This window comes from Apus apus, chromosome 4 (genome assembly GCF_020740795.1).
Source record: "Apus apus isolate bApuApu2 chromosome 4, bApuApu2.pri.cur, whole genome shotgun sequence".
NCBI lineage: Eukaryota > Metazoa > Chordata > Aves > Apodiformes > Apodidae > Apus > Apus apus.
Genome location: NC_067285.1, coordinates 115,097,361 through 115,123,829, shown reverse-complemented (window position 1 = coordinate 115,123,829; position 26,469 = coordinate 115,097,361). Strand labels below are relative to the sequence as shown.

Genomic DNA, 26,469 nt, shown 5'->3' with positions numbered 1-26,469 from the left:
AAATCTCCCCTCTCTCAGTTTAAAACCATCACCCCTTGTCCTATCCCTGCTCTCTCTGGTGAAAAGTCCCTCCCCAGCTTTCCTGGAGCCCCTTCAGGCACTGGAAGGTGCTCTCAGGTCTCCCTGGAGCCTTTTCTTCTCCAGGAAAAGTGTCTCCAGCTCCCTTTGTGCATTTCTCTTGAGAAAATCAGGCATTTGGGATGTTCCAGGTTGGTGTGAAGGGCAGTGAAGCTGCTGGGCTTTCACAGGGCCAATGCTCCAGAGGAGCACTTTGATGCCATGCCCCAAATTCATCCCTAAGAGAGCTGTGCCCCTAGGACTCTTCAGCTCTCTAAGATCCCTCTTGGTACCAGCCCATGAGTTACAGGACACGGGCTGTTCCTGCCAAGACCTGCACAAGTTCTTCTCACATGTTTTAGGCCAGAATTAATTTGTTGCTTTTCACTTTTTCACTTCATTAAACACTGACTCCTTCCCACAATCCATGCCAAGAGCTGTGTCCATGCACTTCAGCCCTGGGCTGTAAACCACCAGTGAGTCAGCCCAGACCTTTGGAAGAAGGTCAGCTCAGAGGTGTTGCTTATACTGTGTCTTTGGGAGGAATAGTTGCCCTTTGAGGTCTGACCATGTGGGGGAAGGGAAGATAAACTGGGCTTTCATTCACTGAAAACAGTTTAAATCAAGCAAGCAGAGCACAGAAGAAATGGGTTGCAGCTTCGTGGCAGTTGTAGCTTTTGCATGCAGAAGTCCCTGATGGACACATTGCCCAGGTGGGCAAGGAGGCCACCAGCATCCTGGCTTGTGTCACCAGAGTGTGGGCAGCAGCAGCAGGGCAGGGATGGTCCCCCTGTGCTGGGCACTGGGGAGGGGGCACCTCCAGTCCTGGGGTCAGGGCTGGGCCAGAAAAGGGACATGGAGGGGCTGGAGGGTGTCCAGGGAAGGGCAAGGGAGCTGGGGAAGGGGCTGGAGCACCAGTCTGAGCAGGAGCAGCTGAGGGAGCTGGGGGTGTTGATCCTGGAGCCAAGGAGGCTGAGGGGAGACCTGCTGGCTCTGCAGCTCCTGAGAGGAGGTTGGAGCCAGGGGGGTCGGGCTCTGCTCCCCAGGAACAAGGGATGGGACAAGAGGAACCAGCCTCAAGTTGTGCCAGGGGAGGCTGAGGTTGGATCTGGGGAACAATTCCTTCCTGGCAAGGGTTGTCAGGGCCTGGCCCAGGCTGCCCAGGGCAGGGGGGAGTCCCCATCCCTGGAGGGGTTTCCAAGCCCTGGAGATGGTGCTGAGGGACATGGGGCAGTGGGGGCCTGGGCAGGGCTGGGGGAATGGTTGGTAGAGTTGGATTATGGTTGGACTTGGTGATCTTTAAAGTCTTTTCTAACCAGAATGATTCCGTGATTCCGTGATCTCCTTTGCAGCAGCCTTATGTTGCTGGAGCAGTAGCAGGAGTCGGGTGGTTCTTGAGCACCTCCCAGAGCAGAGGAGCTCACCAGGAGCCCCCAGACACCTCTGAGCTATGAGACAGCAACAAGAAGCCTCTGTTCTGCCCTGAGAAGCACTTCAAGGTGCTTTCTACGCAGTTATTTGTGCCATGACTTTGGCTTGCAAGGCTGTGGTTGTAAGAAGTACAAATAACCCATCAAATGACAAGTTAGCAAAGTGAGCCCAGGCCAAAGAACAACAAAAGTCAAAATCTGTAAACTATTTGGAATAATTGCTTCTTCACTGTGTTTGCTGGTTCCAAATCAGAGCACATATTTTATGGCTTATCCTGTTACTGTGAGTTGGAAGAGCTCTTGGTGTTGGATGTCTCCTGCTGGAAGCAGCCTCCCACCCTCTCTGCAGCCCAGCATTGCCCCTGGCATGTTCTTGCTGTCACTTTTTTCTCCTGGTGTTCCCTGCATACTTGAGGGAGGCCCTTGGCACTGCCACAGGTGATGGGTGAAAGCTCTCCTGGACCAACCTTCATGGCAAGCTGGCTTTCCAGCAGGTGGGGTTGCAGAGGAAAGCATCTCCAAAATAGAAGCCATGGGCTAGAGGAAAAATGGTGTGTGGGAGGCTGCCTTCAGGTGGGCATGGCTGGTGGAACAGGATGGGGAAAAAACCCCCTGAAAACCAACAGTCTCGTCCACTTCTGAGCAAAATTAACAGCACAGTGGAAAAAGGGAATCAGCAGAAATAGATAATTTCTCCTTTGAGCACCTGACTGCTCACACCTTGAGGTGTGAGCTTAAGGGATGGACAAGCCAAGGCCTCTTGCAGCCTCCCTGTGTGGAGGTGTGTGGTTTGCTCCTCCTCTCTCCAGCATTGCTTTCTGCACGGTGCTGCTCAGAGCTCGGGCAGATCCCTGGGACAGGTTGGAGGAACCAGGTTGAAGGAGCAGGTTAACCCAAGAGTAACCCAAGGGTGGGTCCCTCTTGCAAAGAGGTTGGAGTTCAAGGACATGGGGAAGTTGCTAGCATGAAAAAACCTTCCCCTCAGGAAGGTGGGCAAGTGTGAAGTCCCAAGCACAGCTGGTGACACCTCCTTGGGCAGGGCATGGCCTCCTAGCAGGGAGAAATCTGGCTTTTTCCTGCCTCCCAGGCTCTTCTGCACTGGCTCCTGGTCTGCATCTGTAGGTGATGGAGCCCCTTGGGCAGCAGGAGCCTCCCTGGGGTGGGGATAGCTGCCACCTTGCTTGGGTGGTGGGTGGCTGGTGGGCTGAGCTGCAAGCGTTTCGTTGCAGAAGCACCTGGAGGATGCAGCAGGGAGCAGCTTGGTTTGCTGCCTGGGCCTGCTGACCCCTGGCACAGTGAGACAGGGCAGCAGAGGGACTTGGGATGTGGTTGGAAAACCCCAAGGAGTGCAGCTGTGGTGTTTGAAGACGTTTTTGTCCTCCCCAGCTGTTTGCCATGGCCTCTCCACTGGGTTGTTCTGCACCCAGGGGAGGACAGGGCTGGGCTGGGCTAGTTTAGCTGGGGAATGAGCTGAGCTGAGCAGGCTGGTGCAGCTGGTGCTGATGCTAGCCTCCCCAGGGCTGGGGTGCAAGGTGTCATCTCTTGCAAGAGCGTGGTAACAGACAGCTGGGGAGCTGCAGCTGGGAGTGTCCAGGCTGTTTCTAGAGGGAGCATCTCATCCCATCTGCAGAGCTTCCCTGTGGCAGGAAATCTGCCTCCCAGATGTGAGGTACGAGTACGTTGGAGATGGAGGCAGCTTCTCTAAAGTTGTTATTTTTCTATTGCTATAATTCTCTGTATTCCCAGGGGCAAGAGTGTGGAGAGCACTAGGAGAGCAAGCTTAGGGATTAAGGCTTCAGTTGTTTCATGCCCAGGGAAGCTGTGGCTGCCCCATCCCTGGCAGTGTTGAAGGGCAGGTTGGATGGGGCTTGGAGCAACCTGGGCTGGTGGGAGGTGTCCCTGCCCATGCAGGGGTGGGACTGGGTGATCTGCAAGGTCCCTTCCAACCCAAACCACTATATGATTCCACACCTGCTCAGCTCTCCTGGACATTAACCTCTCTGTGCCTCAGTTTCCCCCACCTGTAAGGTGATGATGATAAGGACTAAGTTGCCCCAGAAGCCAAATATCTCAATTGCATGGCAGCTTCTCAGGTTTCCACATCTCCTTTTTCTCCTGACCAAAATGGCCATTTCAAGGTATTTTGTGAAAATTGGGTTGTGCTGGATGAGCCCAGACTCCTGCTGGCCCCACCTGGGAAAGCATCCAATGGGATGGGTCTGCAGTTGCAGGAAACCTCTGGCTCAGCCTCCCTGGTAAAAATGAGGTTAAAACCAATGCATTCCTTCCCTGGGGTGAAACAAAATAAGATGGAAAACATCCTGAGAGCTGCTGGGATGACACAGGTGTGAGTTTTGGGGTCCAGGGGAAGGAGGAATTTCAAGACCCTCAAGAGCAGTGAGTGCAGCCCTGGGTAAAAGTCCCACCTGGAGATCAGGCACAGCTTAAATCTCCTTCTTGATTATCTGAAGGTGACAAATGATGGCTGCTGGCTCTGCTCAACTCAAGGTCTAATCCAGAAAGCCCTGAAAGCTGTGGCTGAAGAGCCCCACTGACTTCAGAGGGATTTGTACACTTGAAGTGAAACATGGGTCTGAGGGCTGTGTCCAAGCCATAACCCCAGAAATGTGGGAAGTTGCTGGTGAAATTCTGGTTTTAAAGGCATTTTAAAAACAATTCTGAATTTCTTTATTTTTGGAAATGCCTTGCTTTTGGCCAGAAGGCATTCATCTCTTCCAGGATCCATCCCTGCTAGGGGCTCTCCTGCTGCTCTTTTCCTGGATGCTAATGGAGCAGCTGGAAAGTGGATGAAATGGTCCCATTCAGGCTCCTGCCTGGTGAAATGGTCCTGACTCCTTTTCCACTGCTCCTGTGTGAAACGTTGGCCTTCCCATTGTAGCAGAAGAAGCCAAAGCTGGGCACCCTGCAGCTTGAAAGGTCCTGACTTCATGCCAGTATGGACTGGGAAGGTGTCTGCAACCCTGTCTCCAGTCTCAGGGCACCTGGGGTGCAGTTGCCCAGGTTGTGGTGGTCCCTGCTCTGTGGGAGTGGTGGTCACGAAGGAGGAGGGAGTGAACAGGGATGGGGAGACAACAAGCCTTCTGACAACCATGACAGCAGCTTCCCACCTCTGAGCAGGCTTCCCTCCAAGCTGAAATTTTAGGCTTCAGTCACTCATTGTGGGATGTACCCACAAGTGATGCTCACCCCTGGGCCTGGGCCCCATTGCAACCCCGTGGGGTCCATGCAGAAGGTGGAGAGGCCCTGCAGGAGGCTTGAGGTCCCTCATCCACCTGTTCCAGGGCTCAGGGCGCAGACCCCAACTCTGAGGACCCTCCTGGAGATGCCCAAGATGAAACACGGGGGGGGATTTGGGTTATGGCCTGGTTGCTAAATGCATTCCCTGAATCCAGTCGCTCCCGTGGTGGAGCTGCTGTGCTCCCTGCCTTTCCCATCTGCAGCAGATGGATCCCTGTCCTTGGCTATTAACATTCCAGCTGCTCTCCTTCCCTCTTTTTTCTTTTTTTTTTTTTTTCTTTCCCACTCTTCCCAATTTTTTTATTATTATTATTTTTTATTGGTAACTTCAGTAGAAATCAGCAAAAAGAATCTAACCAAATTCTTTGCCTTGGGGCTGCAGAAGATACCCTGGGTAAGTTGTCAGATTAGCTGAAGTGCTTGCTTTGTAACTCAGCACCTGTGGAATGTCAGCAGAAAGCCATGATGGTCAGACTGTAGCTTTTGCAACAATAAAACAGGGGAAGTGTTGAAAGGCAATTTTATTTTTTTGTATTTTTTTTTTTTTTCAGCAAATGGGAGGCAGCAGAGGCCTCAGAGTTAATTTATGTAATATTTCTATTAAAAACAATGTCTGTCCAAGGCAGCAATTTCAAGCCTGCACCGTTGGCTTCAAACATAAATCCAATAAACCTCTATTATGATTCCTCCATTAGGTCAGTGTGATGGAATTTTGTGGACTTCTAAAATAAGAGATCATTATTTTTCTGGAATGTTTCATGAATCCCAGTCAAAGCCCCTTCATCTTTGCTTGTATAAACTGCAAAAATGGTGCTGTTGTAAAAGCTGCCCGTTGGCTGGGCGGGCAGGGCAGGCAGCTTTCCCTGGGAACAGCAGCCCTGGAGCTGCCCTGCAGTTTGTGGAGCAGATGGGGAAGATCCTCCTTGGAAAAGCTCCTTGTGAGCTTGAGGTGGGTTGAGATTTGCCCACGTCTTCGTGTAATGTCAGTGAGAAGAGAGTTCCTTTCTTCCTGAGAGGGGTGCAGCACCTCTGGGCCACTTCTTGTGTAGAGGAAGCTTTTGCAGTTGGTGCTCTATCCATTTGCTTGTGTTGGTTGGGTGGGAGGTTGGGTGGGGATGGGATACAAACCAACAAGGCAGTTCCCACCCCAGAAACCCCAGACCTTCCAGGCAAAGCTCCCCCCACCACTGAATTTCAGGCTGTCAAGACCATGTTAGCAGGAGAGTTAATCTCATCCCCTGTGTGGTCCTGGGAAGACCACCACCCAGCCTGGCCAAAAAACCCTGCAGGTTCCTTCTTCTGGGGTAATGGTTTTAAACTGGAAGAGGGTGGATATAGGTTAGACCTTAGGTAGAAATTCTTTCCTGGAAGGTGGGGAGAGCCTGGCCCAGGCTGCCCAGGGAAGCTGTGGCTGCCCCATCCCTGGCAGTGTTGAAGGGCAGGTTGGATGGGGCTTGGAGCAGCCTGGGCTGCTGGGAGGTGTCCCTGCCCATGGCAGGGGGTGGGACTGGGTGAGTTTTAATGTCCCTCCAACCCAAACCAGTCTGGGATTCTTGTGAGCTGTACCTCATCCTCCCATGGAGAATCATCCTCTCTGCTGGTAGGTCCAGACCCATGGTGTTGCTGAGGCTGCAACAGCTGGATGAGGGCTGGAAGTGTCCCAAAAGCCCCTTGAAACCAGGGAGTGAGGAGCTGCAGGTTGAGGTCACGACAGCTTCATCACCTTTGCAGGACAGAGACCCACCAAAGCCAGGCTAGGCCATGGGGCTGGTGCACAGGGCAGAAGTTCACCCCTGGCAGTTCTTGGAGGTGCTGCTGTTCATGGCTGGGCTTTGCTGATGTGTAACTTTGGTGTCCTTGCCTCCAGGAGGAAGAATTCATTGACTGGTGGAGCAAATTCTATGCTTCCACAGGAGAGAGGGAAAAATGTGGCTGCTATTTAGAGAAGGGCTTTGACACCCTGAAGGTAAGTGGCCTTGGCTGGTCCTGGCTCATTGGACCTGCTCTCTGTGGTGGTTTTTTCCACAAGTTCTGACTTTTTTTTTTTGGAGGGTTTTTTTTCTTCCAGATTTTATTTTTTTTAAAAAAAGGATTATTTTTGATCATTTTCCCAGAGAGCAGGTGCTTCTGTTTTTAAAAAGAACTACTTTGAATATGCATTTTTCTTTGTAAAACCCTTTCTGGTAACTTTCTCCTTTGCAGCTTTCAAGAAATTGTTGCTTTTTGAAGTGGCAGAAGAGGTGGGGAACTGCCACCTGGAAAACTGCTTGGGAACAGCAGGGAAAAGCAGAGGGTGCTGAGGGAAGGGGGAGGTTTGGGTGCCCTGTTACGAGAAGTGCAAATAATTACCACAGAGGCCCAAACAGGGCTAAAATGGAGAAGACCTTGCCTGGTCTTTCCCAGCAGGAAGGTCTCTTTGGCTGATAAAAAGCCCTCTGTGACACCTTGGCTTATTTGGGCTCTTCCATGGCGTGCTGGTGTTTATTGTAGGGTTGCCAAAGCTCTGCTCTTCATCGCTGTCCTGGGGGGCAACAGGGAGCTTGGGTCAAGTCTTGTCCCAGATGGATGGGGACACTCTTCTGGTCCCCCTCTGCCCAGGAGCAGTCTCTGCCCTCAAGCCCCATCTCTCCCTCCCCAGGTCTACGAGACGGAGCTGGAGAACGTGGAGGACTTTGAGCATCTCTCTGACTTCTGCCACACCTTCAAGCTCTACCGCGGCCGCGCGCAGGACTCGAGCGATGACCCGTCGGTCGTGGGGGAGTTCAAGGTGTGATGGTGGCTCTTTCTACCAACACATGCTGCTGGTGGAATGTCTTGCTGCTGAGTGGGGTGGTGCCAATGGACCCTCTTTTTGGGTGGGACGTGGGTGAGAACTGGGCCATAAGAGTGGACCAACGAGCCCAGACTGAACAACCTGCCTGTGCAGGTCTGGCTGCTGAGATCCCAGCGGTGAGCACCTTAGAAACAGAATCCCAGACTGGTTTGGGTTGGAAGGGACCTTAAAGATTATCTCCTTTCATGGGCAGGGACACCTCCCAGCAGCCCAGGCTGCTCCAAGCCCCATCCAACCTGCCCTTCAACACTGCCAGGGATGGGGCAGCCACAGCTTCCCTGGGCAACCTGGGCCAGGCTCTCTCCACCCTCACAGCCCAGAATTTCTCCCTCACATCTCAGCTCCAGCTCCCTCTGCCAGCTGGAAACCCTTCCCCCTGCTCCCATCCCTCCCTGCCCTTGTCCCAAGCCCCTCCCCAGCTTTCCTGGAGCCCCTTCAGGCACTGGAAGGTGCTCTCAGGTCTCCCTGGAGCCTTCTCTTCTCCAGGCTGAACACCCCAGCTCTCCCAGCCTGGCTCCAGAGCAGAGCTGCTCCAGCCCTCCCATCACCTTCGTGACTCTGATCACTCCTTGCATGCTTCAAACCCTCTAGGTTGTTCTGTCACCCTGGAGCAAAAACCCACTTTAAAGCAAAGCTGGATGTAAGCAATGGAGCAGCTTCTTCCTGCAGGGTGGTGGTGGGAGCCTGTGTGAGCACTGATGGTCTCTCCACCCTGGTGCTCAGAGCTCTCCCTTTGGAGGTGTCTGCCCAGTGTGGAGGAGTGATGCACCCTTTGCTCTTTTTAACCATCAGCCTCTTTGCAAGACAAAGGGATTCATTTTTTCTGTTTTGTTTGTTTGTTGTTGTTTTTTGTTTGTTTTGGGTTTTTTTGTGTGTGTATTTGATTTTTTCCTTTACATTGCTGCTGTTACCCAGCACGCTCCTCCCCCAGACAACACCAGGGACTGTTTCCTGCCACTTCACTGGGAGGAAATCAGCTCCAGTGAATAAAACACTTGTCAATTTTTGCTTTATCCCTCTCCCTGGAGCCTGCTGCCTCACCCAGGAACTGTCCCTGCAGAGAAAGCCTCAGCCTAAGCCTTGGTGAGGGTGATTGGCATGGGCCTCCAGGCTCCTTCACACCTCCTTGGTAGCCTGAAGGCTCAAAGGAAGGTGAAGCAGAAGAGGTGAAGGGTGAAGAGGCCAGAGGAGCTCTGTGCAGAGGTGTGAGAGTTTCCATCGATGTTCATGCAAGGGATGAAGGATTCAGGCAGCTGTCCACCCTGCTCCTGGCTCCCTCAACCATGAGGAGCCTGGCAGGACATGGTCTGGTCCAGTGGACAAAAGAGGGTGAGGGTCTGGGCTCTGTCTTTGGCATCGTTGTAGTTTTAGATGCTCCATCCTTGGAAACATTCCAGGTCAGGTTGGACAGGGCTCTGAGCAACCTGAGCTAGCTGAAGATGTCCCTCCTCACTGCAGGGGAGTTGGACAAGGTGGCCTTTAAAGGCGCCTTCCAACCCAAACCGTGCCATGATTCTATGCAACCATCCAGACGGTTGCTGGAAGGTTCCTCACCTGCGACCCATCTCCACCTGTGAGTCTGCAAGTGCAGCTGTGAACACATCTGTCTTTCACAGGGTTCCTTCAAGATTTACCCTCTCCCAGATGACCCCCGAGTCCCGGTGCCACCTCGGCAGTTCCACCAGCTGCCGGCCAGAGGACCCCAGGAGTGTCTCGTCAGGGTCTACATCATCCGGGCCTTCGACCTCCAACCCAAGGACCCCAATGGCAAGGTATCCTCCTGGGGAAAGTTCTGGTGAACCTTTCTGCTGGCTCACGGGGCGGGCTCCTTCAGCAGGGCAGCTCCAGTTGATCAACACTTGCATATAGGACTTAACTTTTAGAGACAACGGTAAGAAGGAGACAATCTACCACTTCCCTCTGCCTCCACGGCCACATCTGGGCATCCCAGGAGCCAGCTCTTCATCCTGAGGGAGTTTTCAGTAGGGCTAGTTAAAATAGCTGGGATTTTAAATAATTTTTCTTTTGGATTTTGGTGCCAAAGGAAACAAAGTCCTGCCTTTCACGTGGCTGCTCTTTGCAGAGCTTTGCCCGTCGGGTAGAAAAATCCAGTGTAAAAAGAAAATGGTGTTGGTTGAAAAAGAAAAATGTTTTTCCTTTGCAACAAAACTCAGGGAAAAAGCCTTCTTAGCTCTCTTTGTTCCGTTGGAAAGTAGGGAAAAAGTTAAAGAAAAGAATGGGGAATGTTTGGACGGGAACAGAACAAAATTGCTTCTTAATCTAGTCTAGTTTTTGTAAATGGACCAGGAACGAAGGTTTTCAATTTCTTAGAAATTCCTGTGGGAGACTTTTGTAGAAAAAAAGGTGCTTTTTAGTCTGAAAACTCAAATCAATTCAAGTGTGTCCCCCAGTCCTTCTTTCTGTGCTGTGATGTCTCCTGAAGCTTGTCCCAGGCAAGGGACAGAAGCAGAGCCCTGGATGCCCAGCCCATCCTCACACCCCAGACCTTCCCTGGTTTTTCATCCTTTGTTTCTTAAAAAAATCAAAAAGTCAAGGAAAAGTGATGAGCAACTTGGCCTGGGTGTTTTCTCCAGGAAACGTAATTAGACAATAACTTTCCCAGTTCTTATTTTTATTTTTTATCAATTTCTTTATTAACATGTGGGCTACAATGGTCTGACCTCTGGTACCAGACTCAAGCTGGGTGAAATCTTGTCCTTGAAGCTGCTTTTTTTTTTTAATTTCCCAAACCTCCCCCCCCTTTTTTTTTTTTTTTTCACCTTCCCATTTCAAAACCAGTGACTGGCATCCATTTAACCAATTTTCAAATTTCTGCTGGTTTCCCAGAATAGTTTTAGTTGTGAGACAGAAGCTTAAAAACTTGCTAAAAATGTAAAAATCTCTGGTACGACTTTGAGAGGCACCAAGAGGTTTTATGTTCATCTGTGCTCCCATTTTTTTTTTTACATCTTTTATTTTTGGACTTGTTGCAGCATCTTGGAAAGAAAAGGTTTTGAGCCACATTTTTCGAACCAAAATGTTTTTATTTTGACATTTCAGTCCCCTGCATTTGTAGGACTATTTTTGAATAGGCCCCAAACTTAAAAAAAGTGATGACTTTGATGGAACCCCAACTTGGCTGACTCAGATGAGTATGGGAACATCCTGAGGACTTCAGAACAAGCCCTGTCCATTGGAGAAGCCATAAATAGGTGTTTTTTTCATAATCTTTTATTGCTTTTCCATCAAGTTTTATTGCTTTTCCACCCCTTCAGAAGGGCTTGGACTCTTTCCCACACTGCTAATTGCTCCTTTGGTCATCCTCAAAAAGGAGCTGCAGTGCACGTAGCTCTTGCCATTGGTCACAGATCTGTGCTAAGGAGTTCATGGTCAGTCTGTCCTCTCCTTGAAGACAGAAGTTTGTCAAGGGTGGTGGAAGATCCTGGTTGCTGGGACAAGGAGGGTCATTTCTTCACCCTCAGTGTTGCTGTGCAATGACTCTTGCATCTATCTTCATGCCCATCTTCAGTGCGATCCCTACGTGAAGATCTCAGTGGGAAAGAAATCCATAAATGACCAGGAAAATTACCTCCCCTGCACGCTGGAGCCCGTCTTTGGGAAGTAAGTTGTGGTTCCATCTGGAGTCTGTGGGATTTTTATGGTCATATTGAGGGAGTGGGGCTGAGCCAGCCAGAGCGTCCCATTCCAACCTACGTTCCAAGCCAGGCTGAACGGGGCTCTGAGCCACCTGATCTGGTTGAAGATGTCCTTGCTCCCTGCAGGGGGGTTGGAGTAGATGATTCTATGATCTAGCAGGAGGGAGCTGTGGGCTCTAGTGGGCCAGGACCTCCTGCCCTGTTGCAGAGCCCACAGCCAGAGCCTGGGGAGCTCTGCTAGGCTGGGCAAGTCCTCTTTGGCCAAGCCTAGCTCTTGGCCAGGGGCTGTCTAGACAGTGTACTGCTCCTCCCACCCGCTCTGGGAAGCAAGATGTGAACCCAAGGTCCTGGCTGCTGGTGGCTCTTAAACCTCACAGTTCATGAGCTGCTCCCTGGGCAGCTGCCATCCAGCTGCTGACCCCAGTTCCTCCTGCGCTCTGAACTGGTGGCTCAACCACTCGCTTCCCCTCCTTCAAAGCTTCTGCTGGGTGGGTGCTGGCAGTGGGGACAGGTGTGTTTCTCCTCAGCATTGCTGGCCTTTTGGTGGCAGGTAGAGGGGTTCCTGGTAGAGCCAGGTCAGACCTGGACCATCCTGCTTACCAGGTCATACCACCTTCCACATTCTGCATCATTCTGCATCAAAAGCAGCATGGCCACCTGGCTGGGAGAGGTGATTCTCCCCCTCTACTCTGCTCTGCTGAGACCCCATCTGGAGCACTGTGTCCAGTTCTGGAGTTCCCAACATAAGAAGGACAAAGAACTCCTTGAGTGTGTCCAGAGAAGGGACATGAAAATGATCAGAGGGCTGGAGCATTTCTCCTATGCAGACAGGCTGAGGAAGTTTGGGTTGTTCAGCCTGGAGAAGAGGAGGCTCCATGGTGACCTTACAGCAACTTTCCAATATCTGCACGGGGCCTACAAGAAAGCTGGGGTAGGGCTTTTTACATGGGTGTGTAGTGAGAGGACAAGGGGCAATGGATTGAAACTTAAAGAGGGGAGATTCAGGTTGGACATTAGGAAAAATTTCTTTCCTGTGAGGGTGGTGAGATGCTGGAACAGGTTGCTCAGGGAGGCTGTGGAGCCACATCCTTGGAGATCTTCAAGGGCAGGTTGGATGGGGCTTGGAGCAACCTGGTCTAGTGGGAGATGTCCCTGCCCATGCAGGGGGTTTAGGACTGGATGATCTTTAAGGTCCCTTCCAACCCAAACCATTCTATGACTCTATGACTGCCAACACCGGTGGTCACCAGCTTGGTCTGGATGGGGGTGTTGTGTTTTGATCAGGTCTTGGTGCTTTGTCTCTTGCCATCCTTTATTTGAAGAGGCAGGTTTGCTCTTGCTTTGTGCTATGTCAGCATGTGAGCTGTGGTGTGGTGATGGCAGAGGAGACAGCACAGAAGAAATGTGCTTAGGACCAGGAAGAGAAGCTTTGAGGCTCAGTCTCTGACCACAAGCTTGGCCCAGGCTGGTTTGACTCCTATTTTGGACATTTGCTCTTTGGGGTCCAAGAGCAGATGGTTTTCCAAAGCTGTCATCTCTCCCCCTTTCAAATTCCATGGAAATGATGATTCCTGACTCTCACCTGCTGCTCTTCTCCCTGGATATTGCAGGGACCACCATTATGGCCAATTAGCAGATGGGGAAACTAAGCAGGGACAAAGTGTGCTGGAGGACAATTCAACCAGGCAAAAATAAACCCGTGTGCTTAGTTGTACATCCACGAGCTAAACCAGTGTAACACAGGACCAGCAGCACTGGGCCAATGTGACAAAGATGGGTGTACTGTCCTTCCCAGCACTGGTGGGTTGGGGTGGTGTGTGGGTCCATGTCCTGTGGGGTGCCCAGCAGCATGAACCTCCAGCTCATGGGCATTTCTCTGCTCCTGTTGTGCAGGATGTTCGAGCTGAGCTGCACCCTGCCCCTGGAGAAGGACTTGAAGATCACACTCTATGACTATGACCTCCTGTCCAAGGATGAGAAGATTGGGGAGACCGTCATAGACCTGGAGAACCGGTTCCTGTCGAAATACGGGGCACGCTGTGGGCTCCCCCAAACCTACTGCATGTAGGTACCTCTGTGGCCTTGGGCAGTGGGTCCCTGTAGCTGTCAGGGCTGTGTGGTGTCCAGCTGGCTATGGGGACCAGGGTGATGTCTCAGCCCAGGGATCTGCTGTCCCAGGACTGCCCCCAGGGGACCTGAGCAGGGCTGCACCTCACCACAGGGGTATGTCTTGAGATAGATCCTCACCAGAGAAACCCCACATTTGAGGAACTCCCCCAAGCTCAGGCTCTCCTCCAAAAGCATGAAATGCTTCAAATAACGTAAATGTCCTTGGGGAGACCCTGGTGCATCCCTGGTGCCTCTTGGGCACAGCATGGTGAGGACACCCCCCCACACACAGGGCCAGTCGAAGGGAGAGGTGGTGGGTCTGGGTGAGTATCAGGGCACCCCAGCTCTGCAAGCTGGGCTGAGTGGCCTGTGGAACATGCAACCCTGTTCACCAGTGAATGCAGAGAGAACTGCACCTTCTACAGACCAGCCCTCACTGGTGTGATGCTGCTGCTGGCCTTGGTTGAGGCTGGAACGTGTTCTACCATGTGTCGAGCTGCTGTTTTCCCTCCTGTTTATTTTTCAGCTCTGGACCCAACCAGTGGCGAGACCAACTCCGTCCTTCCCAGCTGCTTCACCTCTTCTCCCTGCAGCAGAACTACAAGGCTCCTACCTACAAGTCTGACAGGGTCATCTTCAGGGAGCAAGAATACATCCTCTCTGAGCTGGGTAAGGTCACGGGGCTGCAAAGATCTCTCCTATCCAGAGCAAGGGATGGAGTTGGATGTCATGAACATATCACAGTAGAGGGTTATCACAGAGGCCTGGAGTCCTGTGTACAGCTCTGGTGCCCTCAGCACAGGAAAGATATAGACCTGTTGGAAAGGGTCCAGAGAAGGGCCACCAAGATGATCAAAAGCCTGGAGCAGCTCTGCTCTGGAGACAGGCTGGGAGAGTTGGGGTGTTCAGCCTGGAGAAGAGAAGGCTCCAGGGAGAACTTAGAGCACCTTCCAGGGCCTGAAGGGGCTCCAGGAAAGCTGGGGAGGGGCTTGGGACAAGGGCAGGGAGGGAGAGGACAAGGGGTCACGGTTTTAAACTGAGAGAGGGGAGTTTTAGGTAAGTTATTAGGAAGAAATTCTTCACTCTGAGGGTGGTGAGGAACTGGGATGGGTTGCCCAGGGAGGCTGTGGCTGCCCCATCCCTGGCAGTTTTTAAGACCAGGTTGGATGAGGTTTTGTGCAGCCTGGTCTAGTGGTTCCCTGCTCGTGGCAGGGGGGTTGGAACTTGGTGATCTTGAAGGCCCCTCCCAACTTTGATGATTCTATGATTCTATGACTGGGTGATGGGCAGGTCCCCATCCTGCTCACCTTGCTGTCCAGGTTGGCTCTGCCCCTTTCCCAAGCTTGTCTCTGCCCCAAAGGCTGCAGGCTGCAGTTGGATCTGCAGCAAACCCCAGGGCTGAAGCCAGACCTGCAACCCAGCCACCCTAACCCTGGCCTGGAGCAGCTGCCCCGTGCTGCCAGCAGCAAACCAGCAGCAAACCAGCAGCAAACCAGCAGCAAACCAGCAGCAAACCAGCAGCAAACCAGCAGCAGGCAGGCTGGGAGCAGCACAGCCCAGCACAGCCAGAGAGGCTCCAGCCTGCTCCTCCAGTGGCTGCTGGGGCTGGAGGAGCAGTCGTGCCGTTTGCATCTCTGCTCCTCGGGGCTGGAGTCCCCAGAGGGAGACAGCAGCATCCCTGCTGCCCCCCGGGGGGCCAGGGGGGCTCCGTCCTGCGGGACGTGCCCGGGCAGCCCGGGCAGCAAGGACTGAGCCACGCTGGGAGCTGGGGGAGAAACCCCGACACAGAGGGGTTTTGGTTGGGAAAGACCTTTAAGATCATCAAGTCCAACCATTCCCCCAGCCCTGCCCAGGCCCTCACTGCCCCACGTCCCTCAGCACCACCTCCAGGGCTTGGAAACCCCTCCAGGGATGGGGACTCCCCCCTGCCCTGGGCAGCCTGGGCCAGGCCCTGACAACCCTTGCCAGGAAGGAATTGTTCCCCAGATCCAACCTCAGCCTCCCCTGGGCAACTTGAGGCTATTTCCTCTTGTCCCATCCCTTGTTCCTGGGGAGCAGAGCCCGACCCCCCTGGCTCCAACCTCCTCTCAGGAGCTGCAGAGCCAGCAGGTCTCCCCTCACCTCCTTTGCTCCAGGCTGGACACCCCCAGCTCCCTCAGCTGCTCCTTGTGAGACTTGTGCCTGTGTAGCTGCCATCCTTGGTGGCAGAAGTTTGCCTTTGAGAGAAAATTCTGCTTTAAAGCACGGAAGGAGGGTTAGGGCCCAGGGAAGAGCTGAAACCCCACTTTACATGGCCCCGTTTGACTTCATGAAGGCCACTACAGTGTTAAGACACCATGAAGGAGACTTGGTCTGCAGAGGCACGAGACAAGGCACAAGCCAGGGCTCATTCCCCTCCCTGCTCTTGGGAATTAAGGCATAAATTCATGGTTTTCCTCTTAGGAGGAGGAGCGGGAAGCAAAGGCTCCTTTGCAGCCTGTTGTTATGCAAAAGGTTTTCAGCCAGGGCTGCAAAGGTGTTAAACCAAGCAGGGTCTTCCCCCCTCTCCCAGCCCCTGCCTTTCACCTTCCTCTGCTTTCATGGCCATCTGTTCAAAAACCAGAACAAAGTCTGATGCTTGACCTGGAGGAGATCTGGAAACCAGCTGTGCTGGCGGAGCCACGTCAGATCTGAACCTGGTGCTGTGAAGTGAAGCTGTTAAACACGAGAGCAGGGGTTTTACAAGCTCTGCACCCACAATGTTCCATAACCCCCACATTTCTTGTTTTCTGAGAGGGGCTTTTTCTTTTTCCTGTGCACACACACACACAGAGACAGACACGCCAGGTTTCCAGTGCTGAGGGAACAGCCCATATGGCTGAAGTTTAACCACTTCAAGATACTGCCCAGAAAGGAGCTGGGATATATCACCTGGAAGTTGCAGAGCTGTGAGAATATTTATGGAGCGTGTTTCATTTCAAAGGTAGTGGAAGGTGCATGGCCTTAAAATGCTGTGGCTGAAGGGCAGTGTCTTGGGGTGATGTCCACCACCAGCCCCAGCATGGCGTGGAGGACAGGGAGGCAGGAGAAGGCTCATCCAGGGCCAAGTTGGCCATTGTCCATACCTGGATGGAGATAAGAGGGTTGCTGAATGCTGGGGCACAGAAGGCAAAGAGGTCCATTGTTGGTAGGTCTTGCCTTAGCTATCTGCAGAGGGATTAGGGTTTGTTGTGGAGTAGGCTGAAGAGGTGGAGATGGTTTCAGGTCTACTCATGGTCATCTCGGTGTTTGCTGCAGCTCCTGTGTGCTGGTTCACCTGATGAAGGACCAAAAATAGCCCAGTGGGAGCAGTAAGGACCAGAGCAGGGACTAGGACCAGCCATCCAGCTGTGCTGGTGATGCCAGCATGGCCATCATCTTCCTCTCATTTCTATCCTTCATCCCCAACCCAACAGAGAAGAAGTGGGACCTGTAGGAAGCTCATTCCCACTCACTCCTCTCTGTCCAGCTGAAGAGATTGAAACAATATCCCACGTCACGTGGATGCTTGCAAATTGTGCCAGAGCAGGGCCTGTCATCTCCTCACCCTGAAAAGCTTTGATCACACCTTAGATGAACCTCTGCTGGTGGTGGAAATGGCAGCAGAGCAGAAGCAAGGGCTGGAAGGCTGCTGGGTACCCTGCAGCCCCAACTCCTGTCATTTTAGGAGGCCTGAGCCCTTGAGCAGGATCAAAGACTGGGCTCTTCTTTCCATGTGCTTCAATTTGGTCCTTTAATATTTCACTTTCTGTGATGTGAGGGGGACTTGCATGATACACCACAGGTCCCTGTCCCATCACATGGTGGTTTTCCCACGTGTCACTCTGGGAGTGGGTTGTCCTGTGTCCCAGAGGGTTTGTGATAGAACAGAATCATAGAATGGTTTTGTTTGGAAAAGACTTTTAACGTCGTTGAGTCCACTAGTTCCCCCAGCCCTGCCAAGGCCCCCACTGCCCCATGTCCCTCAGCATCATCTCCAGGGCTTAGAAACCCCTCCATGGGGACTCCCCCCTGCCCTGGGCAGCCTGGGCCAGGGCCTGACAACCCTTGCCAGGAAGGAATTGTTCCCCAGATCCAACCTCAGCCTCCCCTGGCACAACTTGAGGCCGGTTCCTCTTGTCCCATCTCTTGTTCCTGGGGAGCAGAGCCCGACCCCCCTGGCTCCAACCTCCTCTCAGGCAGCTGCAGAGCCAGCAGGTCTCCCCTCAGCCTCCTTCATTTGCTGCAGGCTCAACACCCCCAGCTCCCTCAGCTGCTCCTGCTCAGACTGGTGCTCCAGCCCCTTCCCTGGACACCCTCCAGCCCCTCCATGTCCCTTTTCTGGCCCAGCCCTGACCCCAGGACTGGAGGTGCCCCCTCCCCAGTGCCCAGCACGGGGGGACAATCTCTGCCCTGCTGCTGCTGCCCACACTCTGGTGACACAAGCCAGGATGCTGGTGGCCTCCTTGCCCACCTGGGCACAGGCTGGCTCGTACTCAGCTGCTGCCAGCCAGCACCCCCAGGTCCTTTTCCACCGTGTGTGACGCTGCTCTTTGCTCTCTGGCAGAGGATGGGAAACCCCTGAACCCCCACCTGGGGCCAGTGGAGGAGCGCCTCGCCCTGGCCGTGCTGAGGAAGCAGGGGCTGGTGCCCGAGCACGTGGAGACAAGACCTCTTTACAGCCCTCTCCAGCCAGAGATTGAGCAGGTGGGTGATGTGATGTGTCCAGGAACAAGACCGAGAGCATCATCCCCTTCCGATCCGGTGCTGACCAGTTGGCTGGCTTGCTGTGGGGCTGTGCTGGGGACACCAGCCCCAAGAGATGAGCTGCTCCCAGGGAGGGGAGGCAGCTTAGAGGGCAGAGCAGAGCACTGGCTGGAGCTCAGCTTGGTGGCTGACTTGCTCAGGGTGCTGGGGAGATGGGTTTCAGCCTCCCGTGCTCATCTTCATCAGCATTTGTTCACAGATATCGTTATGATGATCATGAGTTTCCTCTGGTGGGAAAGCCACTTCTGACCCAGCAGTGCAGAATTCTGTGCCAGCAGTGGCACCGTGGGCTCCTCTGGCAGGGCAGCAGTGGGATGTCTGCAGCATCAGCCTCCCCCTCAGAGGTGTGAAGTGTTAGCCCTGTTGCAGACTGGATGTTTTCAAGCCCAGTGAAAACCCAACGGGCTTCCATCCAAACCCAGCCCAAAACCCCAGGTCTCTGCTTTTAGCCCAACCCCTCTTCTTTGGTGAACACCTCCGTGCTGTTTACGTGTCTGGATCAAAACCGGCTGCTTTCTGCAGAACAAGACGGTTAATTGTCACCTGTCATACATATTCCTGTTGCCTTACCAAGGCAGCTGCAAGAGCAACAGCCACTGCTCTGCACCACCAACCCTTCTGTGGTTCCCTTTTAGCCAGAGGACCTCTCCAGTGGTGGGAGAGGAGAGCTGGTGGCAGAACTAAAGGCGCTGGCAGCTGCTCGAACACCTTTTCATGCTGATTCACCCCAAGGAAATGGTGATGAGAGGCAAGAGGTGGCTGCCAGCAGCTGATAAGAGGCTCTGTGCTGTCCTTACAGGTGTCATGGTCCCATTGGACCAGCCACGGAGACTGGGAAGGGCACTGTGTCCATCTCATGGGGCTGCAGACGGGCAGAGCAGCCAGGGTCTGCGTTCAGGACAGTTCCCAACAATATGGCTCAGACCCCCTGCAAGGCCAGGGAGCAGGCTGGCTCTGTGGGGCTGTTTGTTCTGAGCTAGGAGCCAGGTTGGGCTTTTTAAAGTTTTCTGCTGAGACAGAAGATTTTCTTGCCAAAAAGCAACAAACCACAAAGCCTCTGTGATGGGCTGATTGTCAAATGATGCCTTTTTTTTTTCTTTTTCTTTTTTTTTTTTTTTTCCCCTTTAGCCCCTGAGACTCCCCAATAAAATATTTTATTGGCACCCATTGGTGTTTTACAGTAAAAGGGACCACCTAAAACCACCTCCCCTGAGATTTCAGCAGCATTTCTTCTGCTCTCTCCCTGGAAGGACCTTGAGAAAGTGGAATTAGGTTCTCCTCATCTCATCCCATCCTCCATTCCCACAGTCAGAAACCCATAAACCAGCTGTCCAGCTGGTGACAACTGGTGACACCATGGAAAACAAGTGAGCTGTTTCCTTCCTTCCCATGGATCCTCTGTAAAGACAGTCAGCCATGGAGAGCAAAGCCAGGGTGCACCTTCAGCTTATCCAGACCAAACTTTTCTACATAACGAATCATTAACGGATACGAAGTTATCACTAAAATAATTTAAATACAATATTTAATGACATTTTTCCTTTAAGGGAACCTTAGCTTTCGACTAAGGAACACTGGAGCACTTGATATTTCCTCTCTCCACTGCCAGGACTTGCTGAGGAGGTGAAGGCAACCCAGTTAGGAGGCTCACCTGACTTCACGTGTCTTTCTTTCCATGCAGGGAAAGCTGCAGATGTGGGTGGACCTGTTTCCAAAATCTCTGGGGCAGCCCAGCCCCCCATTCAACATCACACCACGCAAAGCCAAGAGGTGACTTGTTCTTAAGTTCCTACTCGATGCAGTGCTGGTGTCAACACCTTCTGGGTTTGAGGGGAGAGGAGAGGGCTTGGAGATGTCGGATGGGGAGGGATTCACCTGCCCACAGAGGAACATCCACGTGGGCCCATCTTCAGAGAAAGATGACTCACATCTCGGCTCCTTCAGCTGAATAGCTGAGTAGCACAACCAGGCTGCTGGGGTGGGCTCAGGGTGAAGTTTCCACCCTCTCATGTCCCTTGTGTTCCCGGGGCCATCCAGGTTCTACCTGCGCTGCATCATCTGGAACACGAAGGACGTCATCCTTGATGACCTCAGCATCACTGGGGAGAAAATGAGTGACATCTACGTCAAAGGGTGAGCTGCCTCCCTTCTGCCTCCCCTCAGCACCACAGCCTGGAGGTGCCAGAGCACTGGTGATGGGGCTAACACAGCCCTTGCCTCAGCATTGCTCTGGTAGACACGCACCCCCGTGGGGATGAAGGGGCCATTCACACCTCTCCAGAGGTGGATCCAGCTTCTTGGCAGACAGATCTCTGCTGGGCTGCTAACTGCTTCACCGTGTCAAGTTTTTCTTTATATCTCTCTGATGGTTGTGAGACAATATCTACTTTTCAAGAGATAAGCCATGGGGAAGCAGCCTGGCCACTGGAGAGAGGGGCAAGTCATCTGCATCCCAAATGAGTCCCAGAGGAGGCCATGGAGATGATCCTTGGGCTGGAGCAGCTCTGCTCTGGAGACAGGCTGGGAGAGTTGGGGTGTTCAGCCTGGAGAAGAGAAGGTTCTGGGGTGGCCTTAGAGCACCTTCCAGTGCCTGAAGGGGCTCCAGGAAAGCTGGGGAGGGGCTTGGGACAAGGGCAGGGATGGATGGGAGCAGGGGGAAGGGTTTCCAGCTGGGAGAGGGAGCTGGAGCTGAGATGTGAGGGAGAAATTCTCGGCTGTGAGGGTGGGGAGAGCCTGGCCCAGGTTGCCCAGGGAAGCTGTGGCTGCCCCATCCCTGGCAGTGTTGAAGGGCAGGTTGGATGGGGCTTGGAGCAGCCTGGAATGGTGGGAGGTGTCCCTGCCCATGCAGGGCAGTTGGGACTAAGTGACCTTTAAGGTCCCTTCCAACCCAAACCAGTCTGGAGTTCTGTGATTTCCCCTGCTGGCTCCTTCCCAGCTCCTCTCCCGACAGCCCTGGGCTGGTTCCACATACAGGGGTTGGCTTGTTTGCATGGCTGCTTTTTTTGGAATTCCCTTTTTTCCTTGGAACACACAAAAATGTGGCAACCAGCAGTAACTCCTCTGGCACGTTCCCTGCTCTGCCTGACTCCATTTACATTTTATCTTGTGTAAAATGGTGCAGTCCCAGCCAAGGGACTCACTTATTTTGTGCGTTCCTTGGGTTTATGGACAGGAAGAGGTAGGATTTTGAAACAGACTGTAAATCCCTGTTTTACAACCCCAATTTTCCTCCTGTAAATCCAGCATGCGCGCTGCTTACCTGGTATTCACATCAAGTGCATTGTTATCAGCTCCAGCTAAGCTGCTCTGGGCTCTCTGGGGCTGTGACACCATCGTGCTTGCAGGGTGTTACTGGCCTTGCTGATGCTCCTCTCCTGGCTTTTTAGCATCCCCAGTGATCAGGAAAATAATCTCACAGTGCTCTCAAGGAGTTAAAAATCTTGCTCAGCTTCCTCATTTCTCCCCCCCCCCCGACCCCACAAATGGCTGCATCCCTGGAGAAGGCCTGAATAATCCTATTGGGAGGGGAGGGAATGGTCCTCCTGGTGCTGAAGCATCTGCCCCACAGGCAGGGGATCCTGTGGACAAGGTGACCTTCACCACCACGGCGTGGGGCTGCTTTGGTGGGGACTGTTCCTTCCACCCACCCTGAGCAGGGGCTGGTGCCTACCTGGGGGTGAACTCAAGGGATAAGGAGCTTTTACCTGTGATGCTCCTTCAGAAGGTCTCACAGTGCTGCTCTCACAGGCTATTGCCAATTTATTCTCCACTTTACCCATTAGGCAAGGCCAGAGCTGGAATCTCCATCTATTGGATATTGTCTTCTACACAATATGTAAATTATTGTGAAGTCAGGCAGGTGAATGAAATAGGAGCTTTTCTGTTATGCCTGAGGGGAGTTGCTGTTAATTGTATTTAATTTAATCAGGTATTTATTGATAGTCTTGCAAGAGAATGAAGAGATCTGAGCTGAGTTGAGGTTCTGCAAGGCTGAGTGCAGAGAGATCTTCCCTTCCTAAAGAAGAGTGTCAGTGCAGGGACATCATCTTCATTAAGAACTGAAGATTTTTTTTTTGAGTTAAGAGCCCTCTCTGTCACTGTCCTAGATGGAGAATATTTTTGTATTATTTTAATAGTGAAATTCCCAATAAAAAGTTTTACTTCAGCAGGAAGATGGACCAACACTGAGCCTGGTCACACAGGAGGTGGGAGGTTTTCACTCATCATCTTGCAAGTTTTTCAAGGTTTTTCACGGTATTTCAAGGTAGAAGCAGGGCTGCTCTGAGCCAGCTGGTCTAGAAGTTTCCAGACTCCTCTTCCAACGAACCACCACTAAGATGTATGTGATGATATCTGTCATCTTTCAAACTTCTGCATCCCCTTTTGGGATGACCTAGGTCCTCCAAAATCTTGTGCTGAACAAAGAGGGAAGTGTGTGAGTTTTGAGAGCAAAGTTGCCTCTTAGGTTTAAGAACCCACCTTTGCCTTTGGGTATTGTAGGTACCTGAGGTCACTTGGATTTAAGGAATACTGGATGAATTAATGGGCTAAAAATCAACCCAGCCCTGTTAAGTACAAAACCATTATCGATTGCTCAGGAAATCTCTGGAGTTTGGAGAGGTGTGATGAGAAGGTGTCATGTTGTGTTTACCCCAGTCCCTTGCTCTTCCCTGGACACCTGCTCTTGGCCCAGGGCAGAGACAGGATGCTGGGCAAGATGGGCCTTTGGTTGGTCCCCATGGCCATTCCTACCTTACGCTTTTCATTCTGGGGTCCTGTGACTTGAATCCTTTGGATTCCTGCCATCTCCTTCCCGCGGTGGGGAGGGTAAATCCTGTAGGAAGAAACCAAAAACCTGCCACAGAGGCATCCAAATCCAGCCACGTCTTGGTCCTTCTGTTTGCCTGCAAGGAGAGGGCGCTCACACTGCATCCTCTGGAGGTGCCTGCCAAGCTCTGCAGGACGTGGATAAGCACACAGGCTTGCCCTTTGCGTCCTGTCACACCAAACCAAACAGTCCAGCCACAACTGGAGCCTTGGTGTAACCTCCTCACACAACTCCCACTGCCCCCCAGCTGTGCATGTAGCACATGTGCCCGTGATGTGGACCCTGGGATGAACTTGAGCAGACCTCCCTTCCCTGTGTCCCACGGCACATTTGGGGGCAGGTCATGTGCTCCTTTCAAGCTCTGGAGAAGAGGGAATCATTTGTGTAGTTGGGGAAAAAAAATAGAAGAGAGCTCATTTTCAGTTTAAGTGGAAAACAATCAAACAAGATAATTGTTTTCATTAGAGGTTCTCCCTGAATCTTCTGGCTTTCCTCCAGGAGGGCTCCAAACACACAAATGGATGTGTTTTAGGGCTTTGTTTTGTTTCCTTGATTGCTGAAGACTAAAAAATCTTGGACAGGGAAGGAGGGCAGAATGAAAACCTGACTGTTGCAAAACTCACAGCTGGAAAGAAGTAGTTGTTACGGAAAGTTTTCTGGTTGCCCCTGGACTGGTTGAGGGGTGACCACAGCAAGTGCTTTTAGACCAGGAAGGGAGCTGTGCTACAAGGACCCATCTCTAAGGGCAGCAGGTGGGGACCACCCTGACCACATCAGGGTCTGGCCACTCTGGGAATTTCCTGGGAAAGAATTTTTTGGCCATTTGAGGTTCTCAGTTAATAATCTTGGAGAAACCAACAGAGAATAGAGGGGGGTGTGTCGGGGGGGAGAAAGGTATTTTTGGCTTTTAGAGTGGTTGCCTCACCTTGAGGACTAGCTTTTATGGGCCAACTACAAGGTCAGTTTCTTGAGGTGACTGCAAAGGGGAAGGAGCTCTCATCAAGGCAGGTTAGAAGCTGATGTGTGCTTATGCATGGGCAAGTGACAACTTGGAGCCAGAGCTTAAGGCCCTGTTGAGTCTTTAAAACATCCATAAAACTCCAGAGAAGGAGAAGAGATTGTAGAGCTCCTCAGGCTGCTCTTACCAGCACTGGTCCATGTCTCAACACTGCAGGGACTGTTGCATTCCCTCTTGAGTCTCCCACAGGCTCCAGGTTACCCCTCCAGATAGCAGCCCAAGGCATCCTCAGGGATGAGAGACTTTTTCTTGCCTGCTCATGGCCTCTGTGACATCAGGTGAACCCCAAAATTCCTGGTGTGTTTCCAGTTCTTCACGTGACACGTTTGTGTTTTGCAGCTGGCTGCTTGGCCACGAGGAGAACAGGCAGAAGACAGATGTGCACTACAGGTCTATGGGAGGAGAGGGCAACTTCAACTGGAGGTTCATCTTCCCCTTTGACTACCTGCCTGCTGAGCAAATGTGTTACATTGCAAAAAAGGTGAGTGTCCCTGGAGAGATGTTTTTTGTCTTCTCACAGTAAGTCTGGGGTGAAATGTGTAAGGAAGAGTGTGGCCAGTAGGTTGAGAGAGGTCATTCTCCTCCTCTGCTCTGCCCTGGAGAGGCCACATCTGGAGAACTGGGACCAGTTCTGGGCTCCCCAGTTCAAGAGAGACAGGGAAATGCTGGAGAGAGTCCAGGGGAGGCAACAAAGCTGACTGGGGGACTGGAGCATCTCCCTGGTGAGGGAAGGCTGAGGAACATTGTTGAGTCTGTGTGGACAATCCCTTCTTTTGAGACTTGGTCCTGTTCTGTGACACCTCCCTAGAGGCTCAGACCCCTCCAGCCACTGTGCCCCACTCTGTCTCTCAGTGCTGTGAACTCCACCCCAGAGTCAGTTGAGCACAAAGACACCTGGTGGCAGTGGGACCATCCCCAAAGCTCACCTGGCCCCCCCATCCCAGCTTGGGTTTTCGAGGCCAGCAAAGTCCCAGCACGGCCTGGGTTGGACCTGGTGCTTTGGCAGGGAGGATGCTGAGTAAATCCCCCATCCTTTGAGCCAGCCCATCCCCAGGAGGAGGCCTGGCTTCCAAACGAATGGCCAGAGAGTGGAACTGACTGACAGGATCATAGCTGGGCCCGTTTCACGCTTCATGTTAAACAAATCAAGAGTAGAGTGTGTACTACATTCAATTATCCCCCTTTGAAAAAGCAAAGACCCCCCTATAAACCGTTTAAGAAAATACATCCCACTGTGCTGATATTGCTTCTCCTTCGGCCACATGTCTGCCAACACTGTATCAGAAAATAAACAGCTTGTAAAACCTCTCTGTAAAGGAAAAAATAATGAATGGGAAGCCATGCTCTGGGTTTGTGGGACACATTCCGCTCTGGCGAGTTTTGATCTCGCCATGTGCTGTTTGAACTCCGGGTTCATTACTGCTGCTGTAAAAGCCCAGGCACCCCACTTGAAACGCAGGAGATGGAAAGTGGAATTTAAATCAAAACGGTCAAATGGCAAGTTCTGAGCTGCTAAAAGCCACCTGCACCCAGCCTGGCTGGGGCTGGCCCTCGGAGGGAGCCCTGCTGGGAGGAAAGCAGCTTTCCTTTTGCTCTCCTTTGTTTGCTCCCCTCTCCTCCTGGCAGGCTGGAGCTCCCTTTGGCATCACTGGCCACACGAAAAGGTCACCCCGGCCCAGCTTGTAAATATTCTCCCAAAAGAACAAGGATGCCCCTGAGCAGGGGAGACACTGTGATCCTTATAGCCAGGTCTGGGAAGAGCTGGGAGCCCACAAACCCAGGGAGGACCTAGGATCCACGTGGTGGAACAGGAACCTGAGGTAGCCAGGGTTGTTTAATCCTTGCCACAGCTCTGGGAGTTTTGGGACCTTCATCTCCAAAGCTTCAGAGTGCTGGGATTGCTTGGGGTTTCAAGGCTTCAGCCTTCCCACAGGGCACCTCAAGGGAAAGCAGGAGCCTGTAAGTCTGGTGAGCATCAAGTCAAATCATAGATTGGAAGTGTAGGTTCTTATTCCTGATTTTCCAAACATTTTAACAATTTCAGAATGTTTTTCCATCCGTACCTTCTCTTGCTGCAGGAATGTTAGAAAGATTTCTCTTCTCCTTCTGAGAAAGGAATCTACCCCATTCTGAATTTGAAACAAGTCCCCACAAAAGAGGAAGCCCACCTTTGGGACAGCTCTTCTGAAAGGACGTGATTCCATGTTTCCTTAACATCTGCCCTCAGCATTTGAGCAGCATTTCCTTCTGTTCTTGCTTCTTTTTGGACCATTTTTGTCTGGCAGCCAGGGACAAGTTCAGCCATGGTGTTTGCATGGCAGCTTTTTCAGTCCCACAAGAAAAGAGTTTCAGAAAGTTCCAGACTGGTTTGGGTAGGAAGGGACCTTCAAGATCATCCAGTCCCACCTCTGCATGGGCAGGGACACCTCCCACCAGCCCAGGCTGCTCCAAGCCCCATCCAACCTGCCCTTCAACACTGCCAGGGATGGGGCAGCCACAGCTTCTCTGGACAACCT

At 52.3% G+C, this 26,469-nt stretch overlaps 1 protein-coding gene across 14 annotated transcripts in view; it reads left to right on the top strand.

Annotated features, from left to right (window-relative positions):
• DYSF (dysferlin) overlaps window positions 1-26,469 on the top strand; it is a 98,280-nt gene that overhangs the window by 50,398 nt on the left and 21,413 nt on the right. For 12 of the 14 annotated variants that reach the window (XM_051617311.1, XM_051617306.1, XM_051617304.1 and 9 more), the window contains 10 exons: window positions 6,613-6,711; window positions 7,384-7,512; window positions 9,195-9,350; window positions 11,108-11,199; window positions 13,128-13,298; window positions 13,870-14,012; window positions 17,908-18,047; window positions 19,789-19,877; window positions 20,145-20,240; window positions 24,293-24,434. In XM_051617311.1, coding sequence (XP_051473271.1) covers window positions 6,613-6,711; window positions 7,384-7,512; window positions 9,195-9,350; window positions 11,108-11,199; window positions 13,128-13,298; window positions 13,870-14,012; window positions 17,908-18,047; window positions 19,789-19,877; window positions 20,145-20,240; window positions 24,293-24,434 — 1,257 coding nt within the window. Of the gene's footprint in view, window positions 1-5,127; window positions 5,140-6,612; window positions 6,712-7,383; window positions 7,513-9,194; window positions 9,351-11,107; window positions 11,200-13,127; window positions 13,299-13,869; window positions 14,013-17,907; window positions 18,048-19,788; window positions 19,878-20,144; window positions 20,241-24,292; window positions 24,435-26,469 lie in introns of those variants that run through there. The other 2 variants (XM_051617303.1, XM_051617309.1) reach the window with 2 other exon arrangements.